Source organism: Berghia stephanieae, chromosome 3 (assembly GCF_034508935.2).
Source record: "Berghia stephanieae isolate SIO BIC M18660-M18661 chromosome 3, UCSD_Bste_1.3, whole genome shotgun sequence".
Classification (NCBI taxonomy): Eukaryota; Metazoa; Mollusca; class Gastropoda; order Nudibranchia; family Aeolidiidae; genus Berghia; species Berghia stephanieae.
Genome location: NC_088362.1, coordinates 45,945,235 through 45,969,245, shown reverse-complemented (window position 1 = coordinate 45,969,245; position 24,011 = coordinate 45,945,235). Strand labels below are relative to the sequence as shown.

At 34.3% G+C, this 24,011-nt stretch overlaps 2 protein-coding genes across 3 annotated transcripts in view; one reads left to right on the top strand and one right to left on the bottom strand.

Annotated features, from left to right (window-relative positions):
* Positions 1-401: 401 nt before the first annotated feature.
* LOC144967845 (S-adenosyl-L-methionine-dependent tRNA 4-demethylwyosine synthase TYW1-like) lies at positions 402-19,785 on the bottom strand. Of its 2 annotated transcripts, none has more exons than XM_078905535.1 (15): positions 19,686-19,785; positions 18,553-18,767; positions 17,159-17,248; positions 16,180-16,281; positions 14,970-15,164; positions 13,920-14,019; positions 11,941-12,137; positions 10,879-10,986; positions 9,905-10,048; positions 6,790-6,908; positions 6,392-6,501; positions 5,883-6,060; positions 3,917-4,163; positions 3,223-3,390; positions 402-2,416 (listed from the first exon to the last, which is right to left on the bottom strand). In XM_078905535.1, exons 2-15 carry the CDS (start codon positions 18,685-18,687, stop codon positions 2,201-2,203), a joined length of 2,109 nt encoding a protein of 702 aa, XP_078761661.1. In that variant the 5' UTR covers positions 18,688-18,767; positions 19,686-19,785; the 3' UTR covers positions 402-2,200. The 2 variants fall into 2 exon arrangements, with proteins under 2 accessions (XP_078761661.1, XP_078761662.1); XM_078905536.1 differs by having other exon boundaries at positions 19,379-19,742.
* Positions 19,786-19,828: 43 nt separating this feature from the next.
* LOC144967844 (tubulin delta chain-like) overlaps positions 19,829-24,011 on the top strand; it is a 6,297-nt gene continuing 2,114 nt past the window's right edge. The window contains exons 1-3 of the mRNA XM_078905534.1: positions 19,829-19,938; positions 22,335-22,986; positions 23,915-24,011. The exon at positions 23,915-24,011 is cut by the window's right edge and continues 159 nt beyond it. Coding sequence (XP_078761660.1) covers positions 22,459-22,986; positions 23,915-24,011 — 625 coding nt within the window. The 5' untranslated portion in view covers positions 19,829-19,938; positions 22,335-22,458. The remainder of the gene's footprint in view (positions 19,939-22,334; positions 22,987-23,914) is intronic.

Here is a 24,011-nt window from a genome sequence, read left to right as displayed (position 1 = left end):
CTATGTGGAAGACAGTCAAATGTTTACCTTTTTTTGGATAAATATTGGTTTCCTCTCTGTTGTGTACTTTTAAATTTATTAACTTTTGAATATGTAAAAATTAGAGTGTATTCTTCATAGTCATAGCAAGATCATTTGCTTGTAGATGGATGGGACTTTTTACAGTAATGTCAAAATAGGCACATTGGTAGTTTGTTTGCGAAGTCGAAAAAAAAATCTCGACTTGGTTGGTTTCATACTTTTTATGTAGATAGACTGTTCTTGACCCTTTTTTAGGGTGACAAAGTGTATGTGCACATATGACCACCCCCCCTCCCAACTAAGGCCTCCTCGTAATGGGCAAAACCAAGACATCTCATTCCAAGACAAGGACCCAAACATAATGAAAATTAAACACGTTATAATATTTACACTTTATTTATTAAGTCAGATGCAAAAAAGTTATGAGCTGAACTAAAACAGGCAAATGCAAAATAAATCTCATTTGACTTGAAGTCATTTTAAATTTACTATATTTATGCTGCAGACCTTAACTCCCTGAACCGAATTGGAATTAACTTGAGAATCCAGTGAACCAATATGCAATTCTGCACAAGATAACACAAATAAGCTTATGTCATGCATGCAAGCTTTGTTCGCATGAAGTGATATGAATGAGTTGGATATAAAAATCTAGTATATGAAAAAAATATTCCACATACTCCTGTTTCATCTATAAGGATACATCCCAGTTTCATCCACAAATGGGTTTAGTTACTAAATCACTCGGTAAATTATGAGTGCAAAACGAAACTCATAATTGTAACAACTATTAAGCAAACTCTAAACAAAATCATCCTTTTTCCAAAACTTACATTGTTTCTTCAGGTGAATCATGATGAGGAAAGTACACATAAATTTGATGTCATACTAAAAAAAAACAAGTCCAACTAAACCTAAAATAGCAAAGATAAAATATAGCCTGTTATAGTTGGTTTTGGAACGCATCTTGAGAATGTGTGACATGTTGGAGAAGCACAATATGAAGATATCACGGTATCCTTGCAACAATAATACAGCGCAACCTGGAAATTACAAACTCAACAGAGACATGAAAAGCCCACATTATTTATTACATATAGACATTACTCATGGCATACTAAATTAGATAAATGAGCAGGCTTGGATTCAACAAAATCACTGAGCAAAAAAGAAAAAACAATCAAATATCTGAAAAGCTGAATTCCAAAGTAGAGTGAAAAATACAAGAAAAAAAATCAGGCTGATTTTTCTTGCATTAACTCTTTCTGCTTTGTCGGTCAGTTTCAAACATACCTTTCAAATTTCTATCATAAACCAGGGCCTGCTCCCTACTTTGTCATTTTGATATTTTCAAAAGAAAAATCCAGCCTGAATTAAGCCCCAATTGGCGTGGCTCAGCAGTACGGTCTTTGCTTCGTACCTGAAAGGTACCGAGTTCGATCTCCGGCCGCTGTGCTGTGTGGCCTTGAGCATGTCAACTTTCCCTTGCTCAATTTGCACCGCTGCACTGCGGCTGACAACTGAGTTATTCCAGTTTTCCCTTGGAATAGACCCTATAGAAAAATTTCCCCTTTGGGATGAATAAAGGGAATTTTAATTTTAATTGTAAAAAACAAACTACATCATCTCAACTCACTTGCTACTCATACAGAATAAATTGTAACAGCAGTTATGTCAGCTAGCATAAGAGCCCAAAAAAAAGAGGAGGAAAACTCTTAATTCATTTTTCAAGCTAAATTCCCCCCAAAAAGTTTTTCATGGAAATAATTAAATGAACTTACTTTTGTATTTGCTTTTTAAACGGGTTACCATTTTTAAAAAAAATCACAATAAGGCATTTCATAAAACTGTGAGCAAGTGAATGGATCAATAATGACATGTCCCCAACATGAGGTGCTTCAAAAAAACCGTTACATAAATGAATAGCAGTACAAGGTTTAACAACTTTCGACTATCTTGCAAAACTTAAATTCTAGCAACAAAAAAAAAAAAAAAGATGGTATATTTTCCTAAAGCTTCAATTAAACTTATCGCTCGTTCCCGAACATAGACCATTTCCCTAAATATCATGAAATAAATGTATCAATTTTCTTCCTCAGCCCTCAAGTAATGTTTATTACAATGAAACAACAAATTTTGAGAGAAAAAAAAAAAAAAGACTCAGTTTCTGAAAACAGAATCACACTTCAGTTTGCTGCTTCTTTTTGCGGTAAAATCTGGTCTCCTGTGGGTCAAATCCTCTATGCTTGTTTCCAAAGACAGCCCATTCTGGCGTTTTGGCCATGTAATCCATGGATGAAAATGTGATGGCCCCATTGCTGGCCTCATACTCGGCCCATAATTGGTGGAATCTGGGGTAATCAATCCACGTCCACCATTCAGAGTTAACTTTAAACTGGAGATTAAAAAAAAAAAATAAATAAGAATTAATTCAAAACTTAAACAAACTTGAGCATTTATACGGCACAGTATCAGCTAAACATGCTCAAAGTGGTTTACAAGGGATCCCTAGCTAACTGCAATGCATAACATGTTGGACGAGACATGATGCCTGTTAGGAGAGATATGAATTTTTTTGCTGACAGAAACTACGATGTTAGCGGCCAGGTATACTCATTTTACACTTAAGTATGTGAGAGAATGTTAAAGAGGGGCAACATGACTCAGCGGTACGGTCTTTGACTCGTGCCCAAAAGGTACCGAGTTAACCTACTCGCCTTGTGTGGCCTTGAGCAAGTCGCCTTGCCTTAGCTCACTTTGCGGCTGATGCCTGGGTTATTCGTCTTCCCTTGGAATGGACCCTAAAGACAAATTCCCCCTTGGGGATGAATAAAGGGAACTTATTTATTTATTTAATTATTTTTAACCTTTTCCAAAGACTCAACTATGTGCACCTGAGAGCGGGACTCTGGATCTTCCAGTCCGAAGGAGAGTGTCATACCACAAGACCACATAGGGACCCCTTGTAAAGCACTTTGATCATGTTTAGTGGATATTGCGCTATAAATAAAAAAAAGCTGAATTTGACATCTACGAACAGATCTCAGGTTACGTCATACTGATGTTCATTAAAATAAGCTCACACAAATTAAATACACATCAGGAAAGCATACATAACTTTATGATAAAACTGAAAAAGTGAAGCATAGTATTTAAATGACTATTGATATAACGAAAATTGTAAAATTGTCTGCTACATACTTTAGTGTGGGATATCAGCAAACAATTGGAGTGCTCATGCTCCGAAGCAATCTCATAGTCTGGTAATCTGTCTGTCAACTCTTGCACAAAATTGATGACTTCCTCGTGCCAAGGAACGTTCTGCATTGTCAGATTGGAAGCTTTTGATTCACCACAATATGTCACACCCTTTATGAAATTGAAAATAAAAAGGATAAAAGATGCTTGGTTCAATAAACGTTGGGAAGAGAAAAAATAGAAAGGGGGGGGGGGGGGCTTTTGATTCACTGCAATATGAAAAGGTAGTGTTGATGATAGTAACGATGATGATGCTTTCACTTTCAGAAATGATTATGATTATCCTACTTATATTTGAGAGAAAAATTAAGTGAGTGAATGTTAATGTTACTCATATAAAGGGTGACAAAACAAAGCAAAAAATGTTTTGGCCTTTAGCCTTCTTCAGATTACACACCAAACACAGATAATGATGAGAGAGAGAGAAAATACATTTACATAATGAAGTCAAATTACGACGGAGAAAAAAAAATGGGGTGGAGGTATGTGTGTGTGTGTGGGGGGGGGGGGGGGGGGGGGGGGGGAATAGGAGAGACTGAGAAAAAGCAAGGTGTGTATGTGTGGGTGCAAGGGAAGGAGAGAGTGAGAGAGAGTTTCATTATTAATTATTACTTAATGTCTATTAAGTGTCACTAACCTTGACTTCAATAAAATCAGGTTTTCCGATATCCACAAGTTTGGCATAATTGTCCAGCTCCTCTGTGTTCCAGGCTTTGACTAAAGTCAATCGGTAGACAGTTCTCTGACCCTTGTCTTTGAGTGCCTGCAGACTGTCTAAGAACCGCTGCCAAAAGTCCTTGAACAGAGGCCTATCAATCTTTTTCAGACTGTCCTTGGTGGCTGCGTCCACACTCACATACAGCTGGGTCACTGGTAGAAGATTCCTGTTGAACACGAGAGATTGGGAGATTTACATTCCATGGATGTGCTTATCTTTTCTCTGCTGTCTATTTGGGTTTTTAAGTGATAAATTTATGTTGTAATTGCTTTCTTTTTTTTTTTTTGTTGGCTGAAGAAAGGTTTTGAGCCCAAAACATTCTGTGTTTGGTATTCTGTTCTTTTTTGAAGCTGATATATTCATTTTTGTGCATTCCTTTTAATGATCAAATTGAGTGATAGAAGAAGAAGAAGAAGAAGAAGAAGAAGAAGAAGAAGAAGAAGAAGAAGAAGAAAAGGCGGAGGGAGAAGAGGATCATTTCTTGAGCTTTTTGGTCCAGTACTCATATAGATATTTCCTGCCAGTTGTCAGCAAAGAATCACAAATCTATCTTAAGCAAAGCAGAAAGTGACAATTTCTTGCTCTTGCTTCACTAAGAATTTTTAAAAAAAAATAATCAATGGAAAACTCTCAAAGTAGGTACGGAAAATCCAAATTTAGATTATATAATTGTTGTCTTGAAGTTGCATTCAATAGGTAGAACTTTTTTCCTGATTAAAATGGTATAATTGTAGAAAATCGCCCAAATTTGGGCTGCTTTGAAAGCAACCTTTTGTCCGTTTTCAAAATGCCGTATTTTCATAAATATTCAAGCCAGACCTCTGTAACTTTCTAACAATACACATCTTTTTATAAACAATATGTGTATTTTTTTCCTGAGCTCAACTCTAAGTAAAATAGAAATAATTTGCCCCCAAAGTAGCTGACAAAGCCAAAATTGTCAATTTCAACGTTAAGTTACGAAATATCAGCGATTGTGCCCCTGCCTGAGCCGGCGTATGAGTGAAGTGAATATGGCAAATGTTGTAGTTGTAGTTTCGTTTTCAGATGGCTGGTGAACGCAAAGCTATAAATCTTGCTTTTGTATACATTATTTTAAAGCTGAGATTTTAAACTTTCTTTTGATACCAGATTCGTCCAAATTTTCAAATTTTTCTTACTTCTTTTATCAATTTAAAGTTTTTAACTTCAAATTCAAACTTTGAAAAAAATCATAAAAATGCGAATCTGGTATCGAATGAAAGCTTGTTCAATTTTCTTTCTCATGCAGCCATTGACGTTACAATTAATATTGCTGACGCAATCAGCCGAGCGGAGAGAAAAGACGACCGTCAGCTACGGTGTTCGAGTAGCGGAGCGCCGGTTCAAATATCAGAGTTTACTCCTCATCTTCAACTCAAAGCCATGAAATAACGGCAAATCCTATGAAAAAAGCATCAACATTTTTTAAAAGATGAAGATTTTAGATTTAATTTGATACCAAACAAGTTTTACTTTACGGACTGAAAATAAGAAAAAGAGAGTGACGATTTGAGTTGAAATTCTCGGTTTGCCAATAAAGCCATGACTCGATAAGAGGGTTTGCCGTACTTACTCAAAGCATTTCAAATCAGACCAAACTACCCAATCATTGCTCAAAGGAAGCATGATAAAACAAACAAACAAAAATCGGAGTTCACAATCGAGTTACCAGGACCCCAAGATTTTACCAAAAGTATTTGATGGCAAGTCAAAAAGACATTGATGACCCAGAGAAAAAAAAAAACCCATAGGTTTTAAATGAATAAGATTTTAATCATTTAAAACCAAAGTATGTTACCCTACTCGACTAAAAATGGCGTCACACTGGAAGTTAAAACATTCTTGTGGTAATCAAACGACTTACTCGATAGCATCTGGAAATTGTGCATTGGTGACCAAGAAACTAGAAATCTTTTTGCCGTGCAACAACCTGACAAACTGGTTGATCTCTGGATACATGATGGGCTCTCCTACCAAAGATAAGGCACAGTGCTGGGGTTCTAGGCCCTCAGAGAATCGCTCCTCTTTCACACCAGGAACACCTTAAAAACCATACAATCAAATATTTATGATTCAAATAATGTCTATGTTCTATCTTGAGGGAAAAAAAAAAAAAAAAAAATTAAATACATAAAGAAAAACAACTAAAAAGTTTAGTGTGGGGAAAAAAATAAACAAAAAAATATTAAGAAGTCTGAATAAAAGATAAATTAAAAAATGTGGACATTTTGGGTTTCTCTTCTGTGAACAAATAAGATGATATAGTTTGACGTGACATTTTGAAAAATAAAATTATTTATACTGGAGTCATATGTGTATAGTATGGATGTGTATAGGAGTAGATTTCTTAAGACAAACACATACATTATTTACCTTTAAACTGTTTGATAAGCTTAACATGATTTGTATAGGCTCCATCAAAGACAGTCTGTGCATCATCCATCTTCCATTTCCATTCTGTTCCCACTGGGTTGGTATGATGTCTGAAAAAAATAGTAATAAAAATAGGCTTGCCTGTAAGAAAAGTCACCATAAAACAGTCTTTCCCCATTTGTTGAATTATTTTCTATTATAATATCTACAAATAAAAAAAAAGAAAAACCATACCACAGACACACAAGCATATCACAATCCCCCCCCCCCCCCCCCCCCCCCCCCCCCCCCTTCTTCCAGGCAAAAAAAAACAAACAAACCAAGAATGTAAATTTAAAAAAAAAAAAAGTTTAAAAAATCCTGGCCATGAAGAGCAAGAAAAAGTGAGATAAAATTACCTCCAACAAAAGACACACTTGTTGGCACATGCAAGACTTGGTGTTGTCTCCATACATCTGTGGCTCTCAATGCCGTAGAAAGAATGTTTGTAACAACCTCCCCTTCCTCTAAGCATGGACTATCGTTGGAAAATATTGAGGGGAGAAAATAACATTTAAAACATAGTATTCATTATTTTCTATCACATATTCATTATACTAAATCAAGTGCCTTAAATATTCTTCCAATTATTTGCCAAATGAAATCAATATCATACAAATTACAATTTCAACTATCCTTTTCGTACAATCACTTTTACATTATTGCAAAGCATAAGGCTATGTACTCATATGACCTGAGTCAAACAGGGTAGTGATGTATCTTAAGTGCAATGCCTAAGAATACACCTTGATATTGTTTAACTCAGCAAATGTATTGAAATAGATTGATGAAGAAAGAAATAGGTTTTTTAAAAAGTCATCAGGAAATAACAAACACTGACCCATTAATATCCCTTATGGTTTGATAAAAAAGAAAAATGATAGAATCAAGAAACAGAAGGAGACATTCATGATTCAACCATAGAGGAAATCGAAGGATAAGTAAGCAACTAGAGAGCCCTAGAGAGAATGGTCCAGGAGAGAATAGATTGAGAAAAGTTTGATGGGCTATCCTCCTTGGAGAGTTCAAGGACTTTTTTAAAAAACAAGTTAAAAATCATAAGATGTAAAAATCATAGCATAACGATCGGTCATTTGTATGATGGTTGGTAGTCTTGTCGAAGTGATACATGTATTTATTAAATTTGGGATCTTTGAAGTCTGTCGTAATCGTAATTAGTCGAAGGTTATTCCATTTTGTATAATTTGAAAGAGAAATAGGAATAATAGTGGACAGCAATACAAATACAGTGGAACCTCCCGATAACGACATGCCACGGGACCGAGTTTTTATGTCATTATCCGGAGGTGTCGTTATTTAGAGGTTTCCAAGATGGCGGACAAAGTGGGCGTGGTAAGGCCCACGGGACCAGTTTTTATTAAAATTGACAAAACAAACAAAACATTGTAGTGTATTCCTCTTAGAGGGTTCTTGTGCGTGTGTCTGGATGAGGCTTTTAGGTGATCTGAACTAAGTACACTGATAGTGTGCTCCTGGAATCTACATCTGTTCCCTATTTAAACCATTCCCCTTTGTCTTACTTTTTCTTATGTCATTTCAATTGTAAATCTAGAATGTTTTTTACTATCCAATTTTCTTCCTTTTTACTGGCGCTGATATGACATAGATGTGTCACACGCGCTGTAAAACCCTTTAAAACAAACAAAAACAGGTAATTTGGACGCTGCGAGTTAGATAAAATTCCTCTCCTCTCACAAACTACTCTATACCACTACTATATATAACTACTACTACTACTACTACTACTACTACTAACTACTACTACTACTACTACTACTACTACTACTACTACTACTACTACTACTACACTACTACTACTACTACTACTACTACTACTACTACTACTACTACTACTACTACTACTTACTACTACTACTACTACTACTACTACTACTACTACTACTACTACTACTATACTACTACTACTACTACTACTACTACTACTACTACTACTACTACTACTACACTACTACTACTACTACTAACTACTACTACTACTACTACTAACTACTACTACTACTACTACTACTACTACTACTACTACTACTACTACTACTACTACTACTACTACTACTACTACTACTACTATACTACTACTACTACTACTACTACTACTACTACTACTACTACTACTACTCTACTACTACTACTACTACTACTACTACTATTACTACTACTACTACTACTACTACTACTACTACTACTACTATACTACTACTACTACTAACTACTACTACTACTACTACTACTACTACTACTACTACTACTACTACTACTACTACTACTACTACTACTACTACTACTACTACTACTATACTAACTACTACTACTACTACACTACTACTACTACTACTACTACTACTACTACTACTACTACTACTACTACTACTACTACTACTACTACTACTACTACTACTACTACTACTACTACTACTACTACTATACTACTACTACTACTACTACTACTTACTACTACTACTACTACTACTTACTACTACTACTACTACTACTACTACTACACTACTACTACTACTACTACTACTACTACTACTACTACTACTACTACTACTACTACATACTACTACTACTACTACTACTACTACTACTACTACTACTACTACTACTACTACTATTTACTACTACTACTACTACTACTACTACTACTACTACTACTATACTATACTACTACTACTACTACTACTACTACTACTACTACTACTACTACTACTACTACACTACTACTACTACTACTACTACTACTACTACTACTACTACTACTACTACTACTACTACTACTGCTACTGCTACTACTACTACTATCACCACATAATATCACATTTTCCAAGATTTTGTGTTACTACTACTACTACTACTACTACTACTACTACTACTACTACACTACTACTACTACTACTACTACTACTACTACTACTACTACTATCACCACATAATATCACGTTTTCCAAGATTTTGTGTTTACTTGCTTACACTTAGACATCTACATTTATACCTTGGTTTTTATTAATGCATATCAGCCAAGATTCGTCAAAAAAAAGCTGCGTTCTCATTGGTTTCAAAAGCTGCGTTCTCATTGGTTCAAGCAGGAATCGTTTTCATAAACTTTGAGTACTCATACTCGGTATTTTTAGTATCAGATATCTACGAAAACTGCCGAAAATCGCCAAAATGATGTCGTTATTCAGAGGTATTATCAAAAAGTGCGTCGTTAATAGGAGGTTTTTTATAGAAAAAAAATCGGGACCACGGGTCAATGTCATTATCAGGAGGTTGTCGCTATTCAGAGGTGTCGTAATCGGGAGGTTCCACTGTATAACTTGAAAAGATCTTAAATATGGGAAATTCTAATTCAAAAAATTAAAAATAAATTTACTTATAGATTTACTTCATGCAACAAAAAAACAAAACAGACACATCGATCGATAGTATCCATACCTTTGTCCATCTACACAGCTTAACCCCAGAGTGGGAACCAATCAATTTGTATCCTTGCTTCTCCAATGAAGTTCTGAGAAGTGGAGTGATCATCTCCCTTGGTCCATCTCCCTGACCTTCCTCGTCATTTGTCTGTTTGGACTTCTGAAAATATGTTTACAAAAGTTGACTCCAGTCCTTCTACATTCCCATTTTATCGGTCTGAAGGCATGTAACAAGCCTTTACTCTTGTTACAAATACATACAGATGTCTATCTTTATTAGTGTCACAATGGGTATGTTACAGGTGTTCGAGTGGGTGTGTATTGATGAATGTGTACAAATACTGACACTGACATGTGCTATAAGTGTTACACATATTGGTATGTGTTTATTGTGGTAATACTTTAAAACATCAGAAATGTGCTATTTATTTAAAATGAATATCAAAAATTTTAAAATAAGGGGGATGGGAGAGGGGAACCGAAGGAGCACCAATTCTACATCATAAGGTCCTACAAAAAAAAAAAAAAAACTAAAATTAATAATACACATCTCAATTAAATACAAATAAAGTTTACATTTAAATTATAAAAAGAAGAATTAACATCCATATATAAACAATGTTTATGAATGTGACAAAAAAGATAAAATCAAATAGATATCTATCATTTATATGGGTATCACGTGTGACAAAATACCATTCCTATTGCATTTATGATGTCTTGTATTTTACACGAGAGAGATATGATAAGAATGGTGAAATCTTAAGTGTATCCATTTAAAAAAAAAAAAACATGATTTCCTGCCATGAGAGTGCTGGATAGCAGATTAGTCTCAAATCTAATTGCATTATTACAAAAATTATAGTGCCACATATACAAATAAAAATATTTTAAAGTATTATTCTAAGCCTAATGGTGAAGAAAACGATAAAATACCTGCAGATACTCTATAACTATAATTATATTTATAAAATATATTTTTCCACTAACCTTGACTTTATTCATAATGTTTCCCAAATCCTCCAAGTCTACTATGTCTGGTTTAGCAGGAGCTGTTTCTTCTTCTTCTTCCTCCTCCTCTTCATCGCTGTAAATTTCCTTTGAAAGCACAAGAATCATAATAGAGCAATATCATCAATGAATAAAAATGTCGTCAAAGACAAACTACTGAGATGCATAACAAGTATTTGATTTTGTATACATATCTAAACATCTCAATAAAAATAATCATTTACACCATCAAAAATGTATTCTGTCTTCTAATTTGACTAATATGTTTTGATGACTTAATTATTTAATTAACATTTTGTCCCATTCTCTCAGTTTCATGCAGAGCATGCCACAAACTTGTTTCATACACTCTTAGCTTAAATTTGGTATACAAGTCTGTGACCTCCTATTTCAGTTATGATGGTAAAAGAAAACAAGTCAGATTTGAGTTTATTATGAATAATAATTTTTTTGAAAACTCAGTGAATAATGCATCCTATGATCAAAGGAAGTTAAATTAATAAAAATAAGATAATTAAATTAATTTAGAGTGATGCCCTTGCTGCTTAAGATGCTACGACAAAAAATAAAAAAACAAAATGAAAATAAATTTGGCACGACTATAGGTCCGCTGTGTCTTGAAAGACTTAAACACCGAAATTTCTACATCTGCAATTAAGGGGAATAAAGACAGATGTCAAGGTTTGAGGAGACAATGTGTCACCATGTCTCTTCCGTATCCATGAAAAGGTATGATATAATTTTTTTAAGTTCTCAGAATTAAAAATTAACCTTGTCCTTTAGCAAAGATCAAAACAAGGTAGCGCTATTTTCAACGTAAAATTGTGACATAAAAGGAGCAATATTTATAGAAATAGAGAAGAGACAGCAAGTATTGTCTTCCCCATCACAAAAAGTCTCATCCTCCTCCAAGATATGTCAATATGTTTTTTATATTGTAAGAGTTAAATCAATCAGTAAAAAAATTCTTTACAATGACGATTTTATATAATATCAACATCTTGAGATTTAAAAAATATTCATGATCTTGAATGGACAAACCTCTTGATGTGAATCTTCGTCATCATCATCACTAGCACACTTCACAGACTCATGGGTCTTTTTCTCCTTATCAGACGAACAACCACAGGTCTTGCAGGTTTCACCACAATCTTTGACTGTTATGGATTTTCCCTCCATGGCATATCGAATGTACTTACTGTACTTTTCCAACCAAGCATTGAAATCTCCAGACAAACCTAGAAAAAAAAAAAAACAAAAAAAAAAAAAAAAAAAAATAAAGAAAAAATGAAATCAAAAGGCCAAAGAGCTCCTCCTCTAAACTAGATTTCTTTTCACTTGTCCATATGTTAAAAATTGACTTCAGCTCAAAGGGAAATTGGAATCTATGTTCAACATTACCTAGAAACCCCCCCCCCCCCCCCCCCAAAAAAAAAAAAGAAAAGAAAAAAATCAAATCAAAAGACCAAATAGCTCCTCCTCTAAACTAGATTTCTTTTCACTCTTGTCCATATGTTAAAAATTAACTTCAGCCGATTGGAATCTCTGTTCAACATTCCAAACTCCCAATATAACAGACATCCCCTAAAGCCTAAAGTGCAACACTGTAAACAAGTAAAAAAAAAAAAATGATGCCAAAGGCAGGGCTCCAAATTGGGTCTTTTGGATGTTAGAGTCTTTATCCAATCAGTCATTCCATGATCTTAGACCAAAACAGAACTTTTTTTCTCTATTGATAAATGGAATCCAAATGATGTGAGTTCACTTAAATGTTTCAAAGAATTGCGCAAAACCAGAATTCCTTCTAATAATGTGAAGAAAGAGCCTTGATCTTAATTAAGTAAATTATGCTGTAAGCTATGTGTCTATTTAAAAATGATTTTTTTTTGTTTTTAAGGGTTTTACGGCGTTTGCAACACATATAGGTCATATCAGAGCCAGTAAAAAGGAAGAAAATTGGATTGTAAAAACATTCTAGATTTACAATTAAAAGGACTTGAGAAAAAAGTAAGACAAAGAAGAATTGGTTCGAATAGGGAACAGATGTAGATTCCAAGAGCACACTATCAGAGTACTTGGTTTGAGATCACCTAAAAATCTCACCCAGACACAAGCACAAGATCCTACAGACCGATACAGGGGGATGGAAGACACAGCAAGTACCTCCCTGCCCACTATGGGAAGTCGGGAACCCCACCTTGAAGCTATGTGTCTCTTACTCTTAGTTTATATTTGTTTGAAAAACTAAGGCATTGATTCCTTTCTTCTATCTGAACAGTGTAATATATTGACTATTATACCACAGGTGAGTAAAATGTTTTGTGTATTTTTTTAAATTTTTTTTTTTTGGGGGGGGGGGGGGGGTCAAAAGTTGAAGGTACAAGCCTTTAAAAAAAAATTAATTGTATAACAAAAACTAAATGTGCTCAAAACATACCAACATACCAACAGTAACACATGATGTCTTTAGGTCTATGGAGCCGGAGTTTACCCAGGTTTCTATGCAGTGAAATGGACAAATTGCTTGCTACTCTTTGGACAGAACACTAGTTAATCATAAAGTAATTTCCACCAGTTGAACATCCAATCATTGCTGGGTGGACAGAGGGGTCCAAAAAACCAATCTAGCCTTCACCTGGATTCGATCTAAAGCCTTTTGCAAGTGCTCTACCAACTGAGCTATAGGGAACTCCAAAATTATGCCCGTAAGTTATTACATTAAAAAAAAAATAGAGATACAATGCTGTTACTGACCAAGTACTCATTTTACACTTGAATATAGTGAGAGCATGTGACTAAATAGCCTCATCCAAGACATCATTTTGCATTGTCCTTGATTGAATTTGAACCAATGGTCCACAAGTTAAAAGCCGAGATTCAGTCCACTAGACCAAAGAGTCGCCTACAATAAGAGTTTCTATAAATAATTCATTCATTCATGAGGGAGAATTCTAAAATCAGTCAGTCCCTAATAATTTACAACATCAACAAGAAGAGAAAAAAAGGTTGAGTAATCTTGCCTTTGTTTTCACTTTTCACGACATTTTCATCTAAATAGGATTCTGGCAAGATTCTGTTTGCGGACAAGCTGTGAAACCATCCATCAACATTCTTGGCTACCTACAGGCAAAAAAATATAACTTAATATCGTGATAAATTAATGATAAAGATAACATAAGTAAAATACGATGCTTTGTTTTAAAATTAAACTTATGCTATATGTTTACTACTAGCACTGTCTGTGATAGCACTACCCAAATACATAATCACAATGTAATTTTCTTGAAGGATAAATGCTTTTTTCTCTCTCTTTTTCTTTCGTAAGGTTTGCAACATAATAAGGTTATACCAACAACAGAAACAGAATATGTAGGGATAATCAAGAGACTATGGATCAAAAGTTGGTCTAAGCCAGCAAGCATGAAAAAAAAAAAAGGAAGGAAAAAAGCATTAATGTTTTAAGCAAACAACACAAAATCATTGACACAATCATAGGAATAATTCTTTGCAATATCTCAATGGTCATTGATAAAAGTAGTTACAAACCAATTTTTCAAACCATTGTTTACAATTAATGACTCATAGGTCATACTAATAGTGGTTGCTTCCAACCATTGCTCACAATGTCTAAATGGTTATTGATAAAAGTGGTTTTAAGTCATTTTTTTTCAATCATTGTTTGTAATGACTTGGAAAAAATTCAACAAGATCTAGTTTTTTCTTCAGAATCTCCATTACTGCTAGGTGAGATGAGGGACCAGAGAAAAAACAGACTCTATAAAAATGTTTTAAAAAACAACTCAACCTTATGACATTATTTTTAAAAAATGCTAATCGAAACCAGATAACAATATTTAAACATTTTAACTAGATGAATAATGCAGGAAAATATGATTTGAAAGAAGTTCAGTTACACCATTGTACGTTTTGATAAGTGGGCTGGGCCATAAGTTATCAAGTTAAAAACAAAGAAACCAAATTAAAAAAAAAAATATAAACAAAAACAACAACAACAACAAAAAACACTGCCCCCCCCCCCCCCTCACAAAAAAAAACACCCAGAAACATACAGCATTGTAGTTATCCACGTATAAAGAATTTCCCAATCCAAGCACAGCATACTGGAGACCTGTCAATGTTGCTTTGGTCACACGGAAATCTTGGGCCACATCCTGTAGCCATGTATAGAACCATTTGGCTCTCTCTGGGGGCTGCCCATCTGTGTAAGTGGAAATCACTATAATACAGATGTTCCCTTCTTCTGCCTGGAGATACAAATAAGAAAAAAAAAAGGTTTAATATACAATAGTAATTATAAGTAAGTCATATATACTTATTTGAATATATCTGATTTACCACCAAAGAAATGCATCATTAGAAGCCATTGCCTGGGCATTTCATATGAAGGAATATAGACAACTTCACAATAATGATTGCAACAGGAACCACCCTTGTGTCCAAAGTGAGCAAATTAGGGTTTAATAATCTTGCCTAAGGGGGGGAAACAATGAAAACCCTGAAGCGGGGCTTAATCCCAGGACCTTCCAGGTAATGTTAATTCATTTGAAAATATATTCACTAATAAGTAAGGATTAAAATTCTTTTATTTTTCAATTTTCCCATTCATGGATATCGTTAAAAAATCCAAATTTGGAGAAAAGAATCAACCATTAATAAAAGTAGATTCTGATGGGCAGTTCTGAAGAAAAAGAAAAAAAGGTGTTGAAAATGGGCACAGTCCCAATTTGATTGGATTGCTGACAGGAGCCTCGTTCACTTGATTTCATTGAAATGAAGTGACAACAACTTGAGCTTGAGCTTTTTACATAGAACAATACCCAGTAAACATACCCAAGACACTTTTCAATGGATCCCTGACCAACAGCAACACTTAACATGCAGAATGAGACATGACGCCTTTTGGGCAATATTACAACTTTTTCCAACAGAGGCAATGCTGTCAACGGCCATGTACTCATTTTACACCTGAGTACAGTAAGAGAATGTAAGTAAAGAGCCTTTTCCAAGGACTCAAACTATGGGCCAAGCGAGGCTCAAACCCAGGACCTTCTGATCCGATAGCGAGTGTCATACCACTAGACCACATTGTTGAATGACAACGGTATTGTAATACCTTTATAATAGTTGGCTTGCAATTAAACAACGAATAATAAACTGAAACTCTGAAATCATCCATGTAATGTCCTGATGCAAAGCAAACTATTTCTTCAATTAATAAAAGACTTGGCTCGTATTAATAAGACTTGATTTGAAACATACCTGTGTAGCAAAATAGCTTTCTTGATCAATGTTTGCAAGGTTTTGACAAGATACATCATAGCCAAATGTGGAAATGTGATCATTTAGATCACGAGCAAATTTCTGAGGACAATCAGATGATTTACAATGATGTACAATACATATATATATAAATGTTAGCATTTAATATTTCATGAAACAAATAATATGCATGTGCCACTCAAAATGAATAGATATAATTCACAATTTACTGACTGTTTCTCAATATAACCATGAAAATGCTTATATATATATAATCACAATTATCAATGAGTTTAACAATCCTTCATTAAAAAAACCCAAAAAACAACAAAAACTTAAGCGTTTAAATATCGCAATATCCAATTAACATCTCAAATCTCGTCGTAAACAGGAAACACATCTGATTAAAACCCTTGATGTTTAAACCCCCCGAGGACTGGAATATCACTGGACTATCGCCTCTGTGGTATTTCTTACATCTTTAGTTTCTTAAGTTTGTGTTATTTTATTTATCGTTGGATTAGATATTGTCATGTTTTGTTCACATTCATGAGCACTTCATTTCTTAAGGATCACTGTACATTTGTCATACTTCTGGATTATTAATTTTACCACCTTATTGCATTATTTCAGTGGATACATTTTAAACCTCTTTCTATTCTACACATTCTTCCCCCCCCCCCCCCACAATAATAATGATAATAATAATAATAATAATATAATATAATAATAATAATAATAATAATAATAATAATAATAATAATAATAATAATAATAATAATAATAACAATAATAATAATAATAATAATAATAATATATAATTAAAAAAAAAAATAAAAAAAAAATAAAAAAATAATAATAATAATAATAATAATAATAATAATAATAATAATAATAATAATAATAATAATAATAATAATAATAATAATAATAATAATAATAAATTCGTCTAATAATAATTTTAAAAATATCAAATCACCTCTGACTTTCCTGTCTGGGATCCAAATAGAATGTGAAGTTTTCTTTTTTGTTTAGCACGTCTCCCTTTCTTTTCTTCTTTGACGGGTGTCTGGAAGAAGCAGAGGGAGGGAAGACAAAAAATAATTATAGAAGGGATGCCATTCTACTGCTTGTTATCATTTTTATATATATAAATAATAAAAATCTAATTTTAAATTTTAAAAAAATCTACAGCGAATTAAGAATTCAAAAAGTTAATTTCAATGTGCTGTAGAGCAGATTCAAAGCCAGAGTTTAATTTTAAACGACTGATTAGATTATTTTAAAAGTAACACCTTAGGAGATTTACTTAAAGATTCAAGTGTCATAAGAAAGAACCCAGGGGTCTCCTCCAAAACTCTACCCTACAATCTTCCCATCAAAGGCACGTAAGTTACCATTATAATATTTCTCAAAATTGGACCATTTTTGGTGAGGACACAACATTCATTTTTTGAGAAACACCAAGTACACCATAGAAATCTAAGGTCATTCACACAATAAAAGTTAATATGGGTACTTGTCCTATTTGAATGAGATTGGAATTGCATCACTTATATATGTATTACACTATTCCTATTTTCTGATTTTAAAAAGCATTTAAACTGGTGGAGACTTGACAAAGCGACAGCTTCAGGTAGGATGAAAAGCACAACGAATCTGCTTCTACGTCTTCAAATAATCTCATTGACTCCGTCAGACTGATCTACATAATTAAAAAAAAAAAAACAAAAAAAAAAAAAAGAAACCTATGATAATTTCCTGATCAAACTAAAGAAGAATAAATTTTACTGTTTATTAAAGGGGAACAGTAGTCAAAACTACCGAAAATTGATTTTTCCCACTGTTTGGGCATTTTTAGTTAATATAATATCTCATAAATCATACTATACAGAATTTTTATCTTATTGAACTCATTTTTTAGTTTTTATCCTAGTGGCTTAAAGAGGTGTATTGGAGTACTTGTGAATACAAATTGTGGGAAAGCAGAGCTCAAGATACAATTTAGCATTTTCGCTACTGCTCCCCCTTAAGTTTATCCAGCCAAAAAAAAAAAAACCCTCGTATTTAAAAGTGCAGTACATTTCTTATCTGTCATTCAGATGTAAATGGGTCGATTATAATAACAGCTGTTTTATTATTTATTTTTTTTTCCTGCCAGCTTCTGTGACTAGAACTAGAAAGCAACGATTGCCGTGGTAACTTGATCTAACCTGATCTGATAGAGGGTATATTTTGCTAAATATCAAAATCCCATCTAATGCATAGTATGTAGAAGCCGATGCTGGTATAGAATCCAATACCATGGGACTCATCGCACTAAAGACCTTTAAGAAAAAAGACCTGTCATGTTTAAGGCAAACCACAACTTACCTCCTGTTGAATATGGCCATTCTTTTTCTGTTGTTGATAGACAAACCATGCAGCCCCCAAGCCTGCTGTCAAATACAACCACAGTCGTACATTTTGTTTTCTGGCAACCAGTGCCTCAAGAAACTGATTCAGCATTTTGGTTTCAAATAGATAAAACTAACAGCAATATGACTCGATCTAAAATTGTCCCATCATTTCATTGGAGCTACCATAATCTGATTGATATAATAAGAAAGAGCATCAATATCAGTTTTTGATAAAAAAAATACATTTCAGAATAAAAAGTAAGGGTGAAGGATGTAGATGTTTCAAGATTCCCCAGCACATACAATATATGGATGTCGAAGACCTAAAATACATTTTGATTAATCATCATAAGTATTTTTGATCTATTTCACCATCCACATTGTTGACTGCCATGAATATGAACATCAACAGTATCACTTACCAATTACATATTGACAATAATGAATTACATTGATTTGAACTTTTGCAAAGACATTAGACTTCCTAATAACAATATGAAACAAAGTCCTACAAAAACCATTTCAAAATTTAGCAAGTGGGTGCAGATGTAACTTCCCACGGTAAATGAAAATGGTTCCAATCTGTTGATGGTTCTTGCGTAGTATGAGAATTTTCTGAGGTCTTTTCTAATCTCTCTGTATTCCTTGTTTATAATCGTTAGTCTAAAATCAATTTCCAGGGACATTCAGGGGTCGTCAACGTTGGTCAGTCACTGACTCAGTGATAATAAGTCTAAAAGTCTAAGTATCTGCATAGCAATGTAGCAACTTGCCACAAAAGCATCAATCATGTTGCTCACACTTGATGTTTCCTATAATTTCCAGTAACAAAACGAGCGGCTCCAGTTTATCAACAAGGTGTTTTGTGGGTGGGTCCCAGCCAGCAGACAATGCATATGCCATCCATGCGTATTCTTCGTTAGAGTTAGAGTTATTGTTAAGTTTAACTACTCAGATTTTAATCTTATTTGAAGTTGAAGTGTAGATTTCTTTCTGACTGGGGATGGAAATGACATTGTATTTCTCTATCCCGAATCACCTCATCGGCATGTTATAATCATCATATTCGTATCTTTCATAATTATGCCAATCTTCATCATATTTTACCTCTGCGTCATAGACTTCGGTTTCACATGTTTTCATCATTGTTGACGAAAGAAACTCAATCAACGCTCTCCTATGAAGAAGGGTAAAAATTGCTGCTGATGATGAACTTTTTCATGTGACTGTTAAAACTGCCATACAAAGTTGAACTAAACTTAGAAATTTTTTGATGTTTGTAGTTTGTGGTTGTTTCGGTTTCAACATGTCAACCCAAGCCCAAAGAGCCCTTAAACTTTCAAGTGTAATTAGTTTTCAAGTAAGTATCTCTGATTTATTATTATAGAACAGCGTTCAAGTAAATGGTATATCATCACTGCCTTTCTATTATCAGCTCATTCTATTCGAAGAAGCCGTCCCCTCTCAGTTCTCCCAGACTCCGAAATTCGAGGTGATTTGTTTGTCAAATTGTAGTCGTACTGACTGTACCCGTGTCTTTTGTGAGGATAGTCAATGATAGCCCAACGGGTATGTGAATGGATACTCGCAGGCCGTTGTTCTCCTTTACCCGCAGTTTTTTTTCTATTTTAAAACCCACAATTTGCAAAAATTTGCCATGAAAAATTGCAAAATCTGCAACAAGTTTTGCTAAAGATTTGCACCTAAATTTTCAAAATTCAATCAACCTCACAAACATGTTAATGTTAAATGTGGTCCTTTGAAATTTCATGAATCAATTTTATAATGCTGTGCATACTTCAGAAGAATGCATTTAAATTTGAACATAATACCCAATGGTAGTCGACTCTGATAAGGGATGTTCACATCTCTGTGATTGTGATGACCATGACTATGACAAAAGGTTCAACCACACACCAGATTGGTTGTCTCAATAGACACTAACAGGGGATACAGGTAAATTCTAATATTGTTCACACCCGGTTGACCGTCCAGTTAGTGACTAATTTGCATTTTATGAATCATTATTTTAAATGATTGAAGACAACAAAAAAGTGCTTTTAAATTTATGGGGACGGTCATTTTCAAATGTCATCCCCATTAAGTGGCAGGACGTCCCAATAAAGTGGCTGGGAATTGGAAAGGGTGTATGACTTTTTATATATAAAAAATTCAGTTCACAAGGAATTGTCCCAATATAGCAGCTGCCCCGATTAGGCAGTGTCCCCAACACTGGCATGGACTGTACTTGGGTTGTTTCCCTTCACTGCCAGAAACTTGTGGAAGGCTTCCCGAAATTTGGAAGTGAAAACTGTATTTCTGCCTTTTTTTCTTTTTTTTTCAATCTGTAAATAACTTGTTAATCAGCAAATCGGTCCCTGGTCCACCCACCATTAAATATTGGGGCCTTCCGTACATTCCTCAAGGTATCTTCACTTTCTTTTGTTATTTTAACTGTGGGTCGTTTGTCAGACGTTTATTTATTCAATTTGTCAATTTTAGTAGTAGCATTTTGAAAACAAACCTTGATTGGTTGGTAAAAGTTTCAAATTTCCTTATATGACCATTGTTTTGGTTTTCCGCCGCCATTGTCATTGAAATATTGAAAGGCAGTGCAGAGCAGTCCTAGAGTTTTTGGGGTTTTTTTTTTCTTTTAAGGTTAGCTCAATTTCCTAGGCTATTTTTTTTTCTATTAGGATTAGTTTTAGGTCATAGTAAAGGTCCTAGGGTTTCTGTTTTTCCTATTAGGGTTAGTTAAAGGTGCTAGGTTTATTTTTTTTCTTCTTTGGGTTAGTTAAAGGAATACTTGGGTTGTTTCCCTTAGTTCAAGGAATGTGCAGAAGGCCTGTTAACTTTATAGGTCTTTATTTGTTCATATAATTTGTTTATCTGGTAGTTGGGGGTTGTATTATTTTGCAAATGAATCCTCAATGTTATCTGTCTCTCGACCGACCACTAATTTACTATTTATTTTCTTGTTTTCATCATATTAGTTATAATTTATTAATACACTGGCACAAAAGTAGATCCAACAACATATCCTAATCAGAATCCGGTCCACATGACTTTTTATCTTACACAACCATCCACTGCCTTTGGTCACGTTTCATCGCTATTTGGTGTTATTCAACCTCCATCTCTCTCTCTCTCTCTCTCTCTCTCTCTCTCTCTCTCTCTCTCTCTCTCTCTCTCTCTCTCTCTCTCTCTCTCTCTCTCTCTCTCTCTCTCTCTCTCTCTCTCTCTCTCTCTCTCTCTCTCTCTCTCTCTCTCTCTCTCTCTGTACAGTGTTAAACAGCTTGCTACCCTTTATAGAGGATGCTAATTTATTGCAAAGTACTTATCACCCAATCTAACAGGCTCAGATACCCAATCACTGCTGGGAGGAGGAGGGAGAGGAACAGATAAAATTTCGACTTCACCAGAGATCGATCTCTACTTTTTTGTGTTTGAAGCGAGTGCTCTACTGAGTTTTCGAAACTACCCCCCCCCCCCCCTTCTCTGTGTGTGTATTTGTATGTATTTACAACAGTTTTCACTCTTGATCTGACAGCACCAGCACCGACTATAACCATGTCAGTGGTGTCTGAGCGATACATTATCTGGTCTTGATCACAAAATGCCCATTTTTTTCTGCTTCCCAAACACAAGGCATGCGATCACCATTGTAAATGCTCAATTGAAAGTTAATAATAAGAAGAAGAATGATGATAATAAATAGAACAATGATAATAACAATGATGATTTGTTCATTTTCAGTGACCCCAAAGGATCTTTCTAAATAGTTTGGATTTGATGACAAATGTACATCAACATAGAAACTAAATGAGTATCAGCAGACTTGTTTGATTATACATATTCGACACGATATAATCTTGATAAGATGTCAGTGGTAACGCTCCAAATTGGTCAATGTGGAAATCAAGTTGGTGGCCAGATTTTCTCAACTATAATAGATGATTTGTATGCAAAAGCAACAGGTGTCTCTCCAAAAGAAAATAAAGACTATGTTGATGAGTCAACAGAAACATTTTTTTCTTCATCAGAGAGTAGTCAACACAGCGACAGTCAATTATTGAAAGCAAGGGCCATTCTTGTAGACATGGAAACTAAAGCAATTTCTCAAACAATGCAGCAAGCAAAGAAAGGGGGCAAATGGAGTTATTCACCCCAACAATGGTATTGTCAAAAGCGAGGATCGGGTAATAATTGGGCTCATGGATTTTGTATTCATGGACCAAAAGCTAATTCAGATGTCATGAATTTAATTCGCAAGGAAGCAGAAAAGTGTGATCGTCTTGGAGGGTTTGTTAACCTTCTGAGTCTTGCTGGTGGAACTGGATCAGGAGTGGGCGCTTATGTAACACAAAGTTTACGGGATGAATTTCCTCATGCCTTCATTATGAACCAGGTAATCTGTACCTTTTTTTATTTCTTTTCCTTTAGTGTCATTATCATAGAGATATAATTAACATGCTGATTTTTTTATCCCCATTTTGATCTATTCCTAAATTTCAGACTTTCTGCTTGATCTTTAGAAGAAAGCTATTATGTCTCTTTTACTTTAACCAAATAAATGATTTAATTTCTTAAATGGAAGTGTGTCACATCTGTTCTAATGAATTTTTAAATTAGGTTTCTTGATCTAATTCAGAGATTTTTCTTGGACAATACTTATTATATTTATTTAATTTAGTTGTGTTAGGCTCACAGGTTTATAGTTTATCCCAGTTTCTGTATAACGAAACAGTTACACTTGCTAAATGTCGTGCTGATCTATTGCAGAATGCTGTTCATTTGATCTAGAAGGAGGAAAATCACCTATTTGGGGCTGATTGATTAAGCATATGGGAAAAAGATCTAATGAAAAAAATCATTGTTATATGGGGTCAGGTATATTTGTACAGGAATATGGTGCTTTTCCAATTGAGTTTAGCTACAAGGGCCCTGGTCATCAAGTTATGAATTTGATTGTTTAGATTAATTTGAATATAGTTTCGTAATAAAAGTGTTTTACAATTATGCTTAATGATACTATTAAATATAAATGGCACATAGAAGAGTAGCCCCAAAAAAACAAACAAAAAAACAGAAAGATGTACACTCTAGAGAGATCTCTCATTGGAGTCTGTTGGGCTAGGTTCTCTTTAAATCTAAGGTCTCACTGAATGCAAGTTGTACTCACAATGAGTGTAGTAAAAAAATATTTGGATAATTGTGCTTGGCTACATACTACATCATCCTTAGAGTTTTACTGTTAGTGACATCCTTCAGCACAATACAGTAAAGACATTTTTAATCTTCTGAATAAATATTTTTATTGTTTCATATTCTGACAGGTTGTATGGCCGTACAGCACAGGTGAAGTCATAGTTCAGAACTACAATGCTGTACTGACGTTATCCCACTTGTATGACACTGCCGATGCACTAGTTG